The sequence below is a fragment of the Nesoenas mayeri genome (assembly GCF_963082525.1).
Source record: "Nesoenas mayeri genome assembly, chromosome: 4".
NCBI classification, from domain to species: domain Eukaryota; kingdom Metazoa; phylum Chordata; class Aves; order Columbiformes; family Columbidae; genus Nesoenas; species Nesoenas mayeri.
The window spans coordinates 43083642-43095695 of record NC_137540.1 but is presented as its reverse complement, the minus strand read 5'-3'; the positions used below and the strand labels follow the sequence as shown (position 1 = coordinate 43095695).

General features: G+C 41.2%; 1 protein-coding gene across 7 annotated transcripts in view; it reads right to left on the bottom strand.

The window, feature by feature from the left end:
- Window positions 1–8038: 8038 nt before the first annotated feature.
- Window positions 8039–12054, bottom strand: part of TENM3 (teneurin transmembrane protein 3) — a gene marked incomplete at both ends in the record, with an annotated part of 311431 nt that continues 307415 nt past the window's right edge. For all 7 annotated transcript variants that reach the window (XM_080343548.1, XM_080343549.1, XM_080343550.1 and 4 more), the window contains one exon: window positions 8039–8794. In XM_080343548.1, the coding sequence (XP_080199674.1) occupies window positions 8039–8794 (756 nt within the window). The remainder of the gene's footprint in view (window positions 8795–12054) is intronic.

Here is a 12054-nt window from a genome sequence, read left to right as displayed (position 1 = left end):
GGGGGAGACCTGAGGTGCTGCTCTAGGGGACACGGCACCTCCAGTGTGATTTTTATTTATTTTATTTATTCATTCACTTATTTCTGCTAGCAGCCGGCCTCAGCGAGCTGGACCTCGGAGCAGCAGTGACAACCAGCACCGCCGGGAGCCAGGCGCGCCGCACCGGGCCGTTAAAATGGCGGCCAAGACCCCCCACGCGCCGGGGCCGTTGCCCAGGGCCGGGCATTGCCGCCCCTCGCCTGCCCGCCAGGGGGCGCGCGATCCACGGCCGAGCGGCGCTGAGGGGACCGCCCGGGCGGTGTCGTGTCGTGTCCCGTCCCGCAAGAAGCGACAGCAGGTGCCGAAGGGGCGAGGTGAGCAGCCCCGGCACCCCGCCCGAGGCCGGGCCGCCGCGTTTGGGGGCCCGGGGCGCGGGGTGCGCGGCCTGGCTGCGGCCCTGCGCGCTGACGGCGCGGGGTCAGGGCGTCGGTCCTGCCCAGGCAGCGTGTCGGGGCGCCGTGCCGGGCAGGGAGCGGCACACGTGCGGCTGGGGGCGCCCATCAGTGTCTTCCCTCAGGTCTGAGCGTTGTTGTGAGGCGGGGCACACGGGAGGGAGCAGTTTCCTTGCCCTGGGTAAGGCAGGGCGGTAGCTCGGCCACCCTCTCGTTCTGGGTGCCGGCACAGCAGTCCTGCCCAGGCAGCAGCTCCCCATTTTGCACCAAGACTAGAGACTGTCCCACCTTCACTGGAGCTGACAGAGCATGAAACACCTGAGAAAGAGCAGGGAAAGTTGATAATCGAGGGCAATGTATGCTCAGGGCAAAGTGCAGTCATTGCTGGTGCAGGCAAGTTTTTTTGTTAACCTAAACACATGCCTCTGGATGATGCCTTGGAGACATAAAAATAGAGGCATATTGGCTCCTATTATGCTCGTGAAAATAATTCAATAGAGAGTGAGGAGGTTTATTTTAGTTAGTTTTAGTAATCAACTACTATGAAAAGAAATAGAACAGCAGATCTCTGCTGTGGAAGCCAAGGGATGCTTTTAAAATGCTTCAGCCTTGCAGTGTCTGTTTAAAAACTTGGGGCATTTAGGGTAATCTTCATTGGCTTCAGTCTGTATCAAACTAATTTGGATATTTCAGGGTTGGATAAGGGGAGGGGATAACAGGAATAAAAACCCAAATTCTCTGACCTGGCTGTTTCCTAGGGTCACATTTTTGTCTCCTGTGGGCCTGACTGGACAGTGCCAGCATCTGGTCTAAACTCTCATCACCAGCATCCATTACATGTAATTCCACTAGCTGCCTATTTGGCCAAAAGCTTCTGGTAACTACTTCTGCAGTTTTTCTAGTGGTCATGAAACAGAGTTCCCTACTCTCTTTTTTCTCTCTGTTTTTTTCTTTTTTGTTTTGTTTTGTTTCAGTGTGTGGTGTTGTGGGTTGTGTTTGTTTTGTTGTTGTTTTTTTGTTTGTTTGTTTTTTTTGGCACCCAGTTCCTGATGTGAACTTCATCAGAATTGTATTCCCACCCACTGTTTCTTCCCTCCTCCCCCATTTGGAAGCACTTCAATGCGGGGCATTTGTTTATTTATTTATTTTCTGTGAGGGCACTTAGAGTCTATTGTCAAGACACCCTTTGGCACTCTCTTTTTTTTTTTTTTTGGGGTGAGCTGTTTAAATCTATCCCTGCAAGCTGTTGTGTTTTTTTGTTGTTGTTTGTTTTGGGGTTTTTTGTGTGTTTTTTTTTGTTTATTTGACAAGCCTTGGATTTATGCGTGATGTCTCCTTGTGCATTCTCTCTCCAGGGTTTTAACAGCGTCTTCGCGATGGCATGCAGCAGAAGTGTATGCAGGAGTAGTGTTGCTGGTGCCAAAAGCAGAGATAACACTGCCTTCCCATTTCCCTTGTTTAAGAAGGCCAGTAATCTCATTAAGCTTCTCCACCCCTGTGAGCTCTTCATTGCCACCACTATTGTACTGGAGTCTCGCAATGAGTTATTTATCTATTATGCACTCCTCATTCTTTCCAGTCATTGCTTTCTTGTAGGCAGCTACATACCTTTCACAGCGAGATTTAGCATTTCTTATTCTGAGATATTTTACTTCTGGAGCTGCCTGTATTAAAATGCATTTTGTTTGAATGGGCTCACTTCAGCGAGTGATCCATATTGTTCTGTGTGACTGCTCTGTCCTAGCCATTATTTGCCACTCCATCAATTTTTGTTATCTGCAGATGCTGGCATCACTGTGGTGGCTGTAGTTTTATTTATTTATTTATTTAAAATATACACTTCCCCATCATTGTGGAAAATGGTAGGGAAATGACTAGCACCTGGTCATAGCGTTATGGTCTTGTACACCACCCCACCCCATCTCATTTTTTTCCCAGTTCTTGTCAATCAACACTGTACAGACTTCTTAATAGCATCACACACCTGTAGTTACTTTCAGATTTGAATTCTTAACTGACTTCTCCATTACCTTTCACTGTACTGTTCTTCTAAGGTGTTTTTTAAAATTGATTGATGTAAGCTTAATTGGTTTATTAGATAGTCATTCTTGTAATTTCAGTTTTAAAATGATTCCTGGGTTTGGGATGTGGAAATACTTCATTGTATTGGCCCTACAGTTTCCCGTGTGCCTCTGCAATGCATGGTGCGCTTCCTGCTGTCTCAGCTTTAGTGTGATTGAGTAACTAGAACTAGTTGAAACGTTGTTGCCTTCCAGTCCTGTTCTTAGTTCCTGAATTCCTCCTTTTCCTCCTGAATCCCAAAACGCTTTATTAAGACAGCTTTGTGGGAACCATTAACTCTAAGCTGCATAATTATGTTACTATGAGCTTAGACTTAGTTTATAGTAGGAAAAAAATGCACCATCTCTAGAAATTTATATTCCTCAATGACAGAATTTTAATGTAGTAAATTAAAAGGTTTACTCAGCTTACCTAGGAAGTTGTAGTAATTAACAGCAACGGAGTTTACCTGCGGAACTACTCAAAGCATGATACTCCAATGAGCTGCCATGTTATTATGCTGGTTTTTCACCTTCCAAATTGCATGCAAGACTCTTCTGTACTTAAAAGGATGGTGTTGCTGTTTTGCTTGCTTTGTTTAGAAGTTGGGAGCAACATTTAGCCATTTAGCATACTTATCTTTATTTAGAGTTGTATTTATGTCATCCTTGCACAGCTCAGAATTGCATGCATTTGTGATGCTAGAAATCAGGCCAGGATATATATATACATACATATATATACACACACACATACATTTTTTTTTTTTTTTTCCTTTTAAGGCATGTGTACAAACAATAGTGCAGGTAAGATAGTCCTCATGCTAGTATTTGTCTGATACTGTGTGACTTCATTCTCACTGTTGCATTTTGGGCCACCTAATGACAGGTCACCTTGCTGTCCCTCTGCTGTACATCCCTTTCCTAAAGCAGGGCAGACTGTGCTCTAGCATCAGACTCCATGTTCTTGTTCTCTGTCACTCTCAAAGAAACAAACCTTTCCACCATTTTTTAACCCTGGAAGGCCTAAGACATTTTTAGCGATCTGCAACACATACTCAGGTTTCTGGGATGGATGACCAGAAAAACTGATTTTTTTTTTTTTTAATTTTGGTAGTGCATTCAGTTAAGTGCTGGCATCCTGATTTACATTCCTCCTGTTGAAAAATGGGCTTGGAGGGAGGAGCAGGGCTTTACCTATTATTAGTACTTTGACTTTTTTGAGAGATCTAGCCTAGACACTCACACAGTTAAATTTGCCTCAAATGGCCACTTCGCCACAAAGCTAAAAACGTCAGAGGAAAAATTTAAAGTCTTAAGCTCTGTCCTTCAGCATGATGACTATAAAACGTTTGTTTTTTGTTTTTTGTTTTTTGTTTTTTTACCTCCGGGGTAAAAATTGGCACCTACCCATCAATTTACTGGTTTTCACTTTGGCTTTTTATTTTTTCTTTTTTTTTTGATCACTGAGCCCCAGCAACTTGTGTGTGCAGTCAGAGATCAATTGAATTTTAAAAGCATTGCATATTTACTCCTTAGCACTAATTGGCTGTAGATGAGAAGCTGATCAGCGTGGTTGGTTTGGATGTGGCTTTGCAGTTAGGGGTATGATTTCATAGTGCCTGTGCTGTTCTGTTTATGCTGTGTGATGCTCTTTGCTTTGGCTTATTTTTAACCCTGGCAGCTTCTAATGAGCATCAAATAAGCAGCTTCTAATAAGCTGCTTAGGAGCTGTTTCTAATAAGTGTCTTTGCTTTGCATTTCCCATCCCCAAAGAATTACACGCTAGTCTCTTCTTTTTCCTAAAGATACTCAAGCTGGCCATATGTACAGCTGTAGCTTGCCATTCTGGAGTTAGCAGTAAACCAAGGTATTAACACTTTTAGAAGATTTTTTTTTATTTTTTTCTGAAAACAGAAGTAAAACATTTTGTCAGTGGTAACTGGCCTTTTTGTTTTTTTTTTTTTCTTCTCCTTTTTTTTCCTTGTCAAATGCCAATCTCTCACCTCCCAATTGTGAACATCTCTTGCTAGTGGTGTGGTGGTGGTGGTGGTGTTTTTTTTTTTTTGTTGTTGTTGTTTTTTGTTTTGTTTTGTTTTAAATAACAAAATTAGGCCACAGTTAGCTAAGCAGAGTGACCTGATTTGGGCTGGATCAACGTCTTATCAACTCGAGGTTGTCACTACAAAGTAAGTGTGGTGAAGTCTGCCTGTTCTAACCGAAATCAAAGCAGTCTCTTGACATACAGCAGTGCTGAAGTCAGCAGTTTCTGCAAAGTGGGTCTAAATGCAGATTGAAGGATCTTTTTTTTGTGTGTATATATGTAACTACCACTGCCAACCTAATTATTTATAATCAAATATTTTGTCATATTTTTACTCAAGAGGACATGGGAGAAGACAGTTATAAGTGATTTTTTTGCTCTTTGGCTTTTCCTTATCTATAAAAGATTTGGCTTTGTGAGGTATATGGAATGTTTTCTCTAAAGTAGGCCACCTGAGAGATCCCATGGAGTAATTCACTTTGCTGAGTTAGCAGATGAGTCCGTTGGACAGAGTCAAAAAGATACTGCCAACTGTGAGGCAAATGAATCGATACCAGTGCAACTGGATCAGTTTGCTTCTTCCGATACAAGAAAAGCAATAGCATAGCTGCAATATCTGACATACAGATTTAAAAAACAAGTACAAACACACACACACACACCTTGGGTTGGCTTTTATTGGAAAGCCTAGATGCAATCTATAGTTATCAATTTGTGGAAAATTCAGGACACATATAAAGTTAAGAAGGCAAATTAAAAGAACAATACAAATCAGACGAAATATACATCTCAAAATACCAGAATAGCATTTTGACTGGCATTGCCTAAAATACTTAAATCTTTTTTTTTTCTTTTGTAATACGCTTCCTTTTAATTATACATTTTTTTTTTCTTCAAAAAGATCTTTTGTTTCTATATTCCCCAAGGTCACTATTTCCTGCAGGAGCGTGTCCAGATCACAAGTCTTTTTTAGCAAGAAATAGGCTCATTAGACCTACTAACAAGGCCACTAATTGGCTTGATTTGACTTTATCTAAAATGATCACCAGCAGATACTGTAATTTGTTGTTTATTGGTGCCAGAACAAAGGAGAAGGAACTGGTATGTGCCAAGTAGAAGATATATTTCATTGTTGACATGTTATACAAGCTTTTCATATTCAAACAGAACAGAAACATTTGACATAATTTAGAGTATGAGCCTATTTCAACAGAGAGCACTTAACAGCATGCTAAATACAGTGCTGTGGAAGAGCCACCCAACAGAACTGCAAACACCTAGCATTTTACATCTTTAAAAAGAATACGTAGGTCAATGACACGCCTCTGGGGTTTTGACATATCATACTCTCTAAATTTAGGGCCCTCGAGACTTCCAGGGTAAAAATACTAACAACTAATCTGTGCTTTCATTCTAATAGATGATTAGCATTCATTATACGTGTAATTAGTTCTGTATGGCCTACCAAATACACACATACAGTAACAGCACTGATACTGTAGATTCGGTAGTGAATTGGCTGGGAGAAATTCAAATCTGTTTATCAAACAATCCTAATGTGCAATTTAGAGTATGTAATACCGTAGACTCTCAGAATACAAAGCAGTTAGAAAACTATTTTTATTACATCCACTTGAACCATTCATAGTTAAGACACGTTCACTTACTATGTTTTGTCATTATAATACATGGATAGAAATACTGTGTATATTTCAATGAACATCAAAACCCCCCAATTTTGTCTAATCTTAAAAATATTTATTTTTGTGGCTGAATTTAGTGCTCATGAGAGTAAAGCTCTAAGAATGGTTTCAGCCAAGATGTAGAACAGATGCCATAGATGCCACCACAGGCTTCCTATAAGGAACCAGCTGCACACTTCAGTTCTGTCCTGCAGCAAATACACTGGGCCTTGGAGCAGAGCGTGCCAAATCTATGCAGTGGTATGGAGATGCAGACTAGGCACTAGAATTGGACCTTCCTCTCCATCCCCAAATTCAGTGTTCACATTAATGGGACTTGATCTGCCAGCTGAAGGCCAGGAGATGAACCTACTGAACAGCCTGCCTGCCTAAAGAGCAATTCTGTAGCATCAGGTCAGAGGTACGCTGCTTCTATCTGAAGTTATAACATCTAAAAGAGCTGTATTATACAGAAGACAAAGTTGACATAACTGGATGAAACTACATCATTTCTTCTTCTTCTACGTACAATTTGCCAAGCACCTGAGACACTATTATCTCCATTGTGAAACAAAGCTGCTTTAAAAAAAACCAAAAAAACAAAATCAAAAAACAGAAACCCCACCTGGTATGAATTAATGTCCATTTATTACATTAGGGCTGGAAAAAGACAAGGAAAACCTAACCTATTAAAGTCTTCCATCATCAGAAAACGAGACTTATTTGGTTACTGTGCCTTCTAACAATGACTGATGAAGTGGCACTGGCCTGGGTGACAGGAGAGGTTTGGGAGGGGAGAGAGCTGCGGACTGATTGAGCCAGCCACTTTGGAGTGTCCCATCCTATCAGCAGAGTGATAGACGCACAGCTTTAAACCTAATACAAAAATATTAACACTTTTGGACATTAGTCATCACTGTTATATCTCTACAATATAATCCTTTATACTGTACAGTTATAACATAAAAGGTGCAATTCCTTTTTCTTTAAAAAAAATCACACACAGCACATGTTTTTATCATTTTATTTTTAAGTATAAACTTTTTTAAACACTTTACATAAATTAACTCCTCTGAGACTAATATTTGATGTACAGTAAATTGTAATTCATATAAAAATCCATAAACAACTTGTCTCACATAATTTACAAAAAAATCAGGGTTTCCTTTGCTTATCTGCAACAAGGATTCTACTTGCCATTTCCCCCCCAAGGCAAACCATGTTAGCACTGTAAAATCCATTATTAAATTCCACGGTAGCATAAGTCAGTTGTGCCAATGTCCTTTTAGAAAGAAGCACAGTTTAAAGCAGTTGGGTTGTCTATAAACAATAATTTTTGCCCCACGTTTTAAAATTAACAGATATATACCACATCCTATGCAGTGAGAAAGAGAAAAAGAGAGAAAGAGATTACTTCTGGTAAGCAAAGGTCAACAATTCAGTAATATTTGGAAACACTGTATGGGTCTGTATCTTAATTAAATACAGTGCCTCAAAGGAACAGCCTGTTGCAAAATCTGTAGGCCTTTTTCTTTTTAAATACTTTTCAGTCCAACTTGAGTGCAGCGATATGCATATGTAAACATATTCTTTAAAGCAGATCACCTTTAAGGTCATTGAGAAAAAGTTTTGTCATTAGCAGTATCATTCTTCTGGAAGGCGCTCTCTTCATTACAGAGTCTGTTCGGATTGTGCTACAGAAAAAAATCTGAGCAAAGATGTACGCTTAGGCTCAAGTAGTAATGCAGCAAAACAGTTTGGTCTCCTTTTTAGAAGACACTGGTACACAGTCTCTTTGGCAGCCTGAGCTAAGCCAGTGTGTTACCTCTTTCCTATCTCACTTTGTCTGAGGAACTGTATATTGTTAGCGCTGTCTGCCAATTCTGGATATTGCTCCACAGAGAGTACATAGTACCCATCGTATCCTTGTACCTTTCCAGCACTTAGCAACTGCCTCTTTTCTCCTTCTGTCCACAACCTGGCGCCTTCCTCTCCATCTCTTACTCTCTGTTGTTCTCTGGCCCAGGCGCTGGAAAGAGCTCTTTGCCTGGCTTGCTCCAGTATTCGGGCTTTTTCCTCATCAAGTGTCATGCCATAGCGGACGTGAAGTGCTAACGCGCCGTACTGCATTTCAACATCAGCAAACCTACGAGTCCTGCCATTTACCACAGTGGTGGACTGGGAAACAGTGACGTTGATGCCATTCTCCAGGGCCTTCCGCCCACTTGTCAGCCTCAGTGTCCCAAGGTCACTCTCGGGGGAGGTGGTCTTGATAAAATAGTGTGTGTCCTTTCCCTCAACGGTGAAATGCAAGTTTTCTAGGTAGTAGGCGTTGTTCAGAACAGCTGCCACTTTTATGCAGTCCTCATTTGCAATGTTGAGCACATTTGTTTGCACTTTGCCTTGATTGACAGCAAGCATCACCCCTTTCCCTATCAGAGATTTCACTGTAGCAAACCACAGCCATGACTTCTCTGCACTGGATTTCCGTCTGCTGACCTGCACTTCTGCCATCTTTCCCAGGGAAAGGAAAGCTTTTGCTTGTCTCGCCACTTGTTGTTGCACTCCAGAAATTGGCTGTAAACAAGAACAGCAGAAGTTTTACCAGCCATCTGTAGCCCTCTAGATGCCAAACAGCCAAGCTTTCTTGGTGTGCTGCCCGTGGACGACAACAGGATATGCCACAACTGACAGTGCCAAGGACTTAATTAAATCTACATACTGCTTGTTCTGCTGAGTTACAAGACTATTTTGTTTGATAATGTTCAGTGCTTTATCTCATTGTCTCCCCCAGAACCTGCACATGCCTAAAAATATGATTTAACTAGAGAGGCTACTTACTGGGCTGCACAGAACAGAACTTTGCAATACTAACACTTCATGTGCGTAAGAGCTGTCTCACTACATTGTCATGTCATGCTCTGAGCCTGTTCACCTGTGATTCCTGTCTACCATAGGTTCATCCAAATGGAGGAGGTTGTTGCAGGTCACAAAGCTGCGGTTTAGAGTAGGAACAGGCCCTTCTTTATGCCTCTCTGGTAGCTTCGGTCTGAGACGAAACTGCAGGGAGGCTGTCATAACCCTCAAGCTGCTAAAGGTGGGGAATCAGGCTGTTCTGACAGTCTTTACAGCAGAAGAGAAGGAAGCAAAGGATACAGAGCAGAGGGGTGGAATATTGGGGACTGAGGCCCTTTCTTGCAAATACTTTTAGAAACTCATAGAAGAGGATGCTTGAAGAGGCTGTAGCAAAATCGGTTGTGAGCTTCCATTTCACTCAGTATCAGCATGCTGCCTGAAAGAAACGAGCAGCTTCTCCCCCTGAACTCCAGAGGGCTGCGATCCTGAATACAGTAGAATGCTTTGTTGACAGCTAGCAAAGAGAAGAAGCAATGAGTGAAAAGAAACAGTGGGCAAGTCTAAAATATCCTTGCTTGATACTTCTTGTTTTACTGTATCTGGGCTGTTCTTGCTGAAAGGGTAGTTGGACTATAAAGGGGAGGAAATAAGAAGTGCAATTGTGAGGTGCAAAAGCACAAGATGGTAGATATAGGATAGGAGAATCTGTATAAAAAGTTTGCTTGCTATGTGTGGCCCAGTATGCTAGATGCATTTTTGGTAAAGAAGGGATTTTAGTAAAGAAGGGATCGCTGGGGAATGGGACCTGCCACCGGAACTGCTGTGGTTAGCCAGAACAGTTAGAAGAGCAGGAGCAGCTAGCAGCAATGATTAGCTCACGCAGCTAGGCAGTGGGGCAGCTCACGGTACAGGGTCAGCTGTGGTTGCGTCAGACCTTACAACTGCACAGAATGGGCACATCTTACCTGTCTAACCCTGGGTCTTAACAGCTACAAGCTGTGAATGAGCTGGTATTGATGGAGGTGGGGAGCAGACAGCTGCCCTAGCAGTTCTCTCAGCAGGAAACAGAAGAAAGATGTAAATAGCTTTGGCTGCACTTGCGAACAGAAGTACTTAGTTTATGTAAGATGATCTAGTCTATCTTCCAGTTGACCCTTTCCTCGTTCAGTAAAATACTTTGTAACCCTGTTGATTCATTCCTGACAAATGAGGCAACACTTTGTTTAGTTTTCCCAAATATCTTGGTGGGAGACCAAGCAGGAGTTATTAACAGACTTGTACCACCTTACTGCAGCCTTGCTGCTAATCAAAGCCTGGCAAAAGGTTTGCAAAGGTTCTCTGCTCTGCTGCAAGGGTGACTTTCTAAAGGGGACAGTTCCTGAGGGAATTATGAATTAATTGGACTCTTAACTCTTCTTCAGTGTGTCAGATTCCTGTCTGCACTTGTTAGCAAGTATGGATTTCATCTGTTTTAAATCCTACATGAAAGCTGTGGAGCACAAATATATTCTAGACAGCATGCTCATGAGTAAGAGCAACAAGGTGCTATAGCAGTTTCATAATTGCAAAGCTTGTTTATTTTTAAAATGTATCCTGAGCTCTGAAGCAAAACCTCAGAGCTCGGTAAAGCTTACTCCAGAATGTTCAAAATACTAAGTGCTTTGTGTGTTTATTTCTGGCTCCTGGTTGCATTTGCTTGTTCAACAGTGAATGTCATAGTCATAGCTTCTTCCTACCTGAGAATTTTGAATCTTTGTTTTCCTCCCACTCCTGTCTTTCTGTCATGTCATATGCCTCTGGCACTCCTTGCATTGTTGAGATCTTTCCTGAAGATTTTTGACAAGTAGCTGTCTACTCTCATCTCTTTGACCAGACTAGTTGTTTTCCTGATGCACCTTTGCTGGTGTTAGTGGATAACTGCATTCTTTAGCCTTTGAGATCTGATAGTTCTACACAGCCATGCCTGGTGACAGGTCTCTTACCTCCTGATACAACCACTTTGTCTGGAGTATTTGCACTGCTCTTCCGTCACTGTTTCTGCTGTTCATGGGAGACACTATTCTTATGCAATGCTCTAAGATCTTTCCCTGTTACTCAGTCCCTGGCTATTAAAAAATATATATATAGCACATCATTTCATGCATGCAAAATCAGCTTCCATATGCTCCCTTCTGCTGGGCAGCCTCCTTCTAATGAATTTTTGTCTAAATTAGGTTGTAAGATTCTTCAAGATCATATCCTCTTTTAAGCTTGTGGAGTTCTCTATCATGATTTCTTGTAAAAAGAGATCTGCTTTTGACTGCTCACAATGGGATTACCCATTTTATTGTCTCTTATCACTTCCTTTTTAACTGGGAATGGTAAGATTTTTGAGGGCATAGGTCTTTGATCTTTGAGTAAATTTGATTTATAAATGTAATTTTCTTAAATAGCAGATTTAGATTGTAACTTCCACATTCATCTATTCCGTCATGTAAAACTGTAGCAGGTTTTCAGTACTGAAGTTCATTTTTTTCCTCCCAGAGAACTTCATAAGCACCTGGACTTCTGGTTTTGTGTAACATAATGGGTTTTACCTCAGGTAATTTCATTTTCAATATTTTATCTTTACATATAAAACATTGTTAATATTAAAGAGAAGTAAAATTGTAGTGGTGCCTGGCATGCATAATTTATATCACCTGTTCTTATGTTTATTTCACAGTCTTATTTTTTACTACAGTGTTCAGTTTCTGCCTTCCGGCAGGATGTTAGTACAAATCTAATTTCTGTAGTTTCTGCTACAAAACTTAGACATCTTTAAAGGGTCTTTAACTTCTTTTCATTGATTATTGTCTTTCTGCATTTTTTTTATTGGTGAAAGCAAATAAAAGCTTACTTAAAATGGTACCTAACTTAAGAAATCTGTAAGAAAAAACCACTACCTGTAATTTCTTAAATTCTTTTGAAAGTAGATAAAAATTAGAGGTCTAAAAAGCACT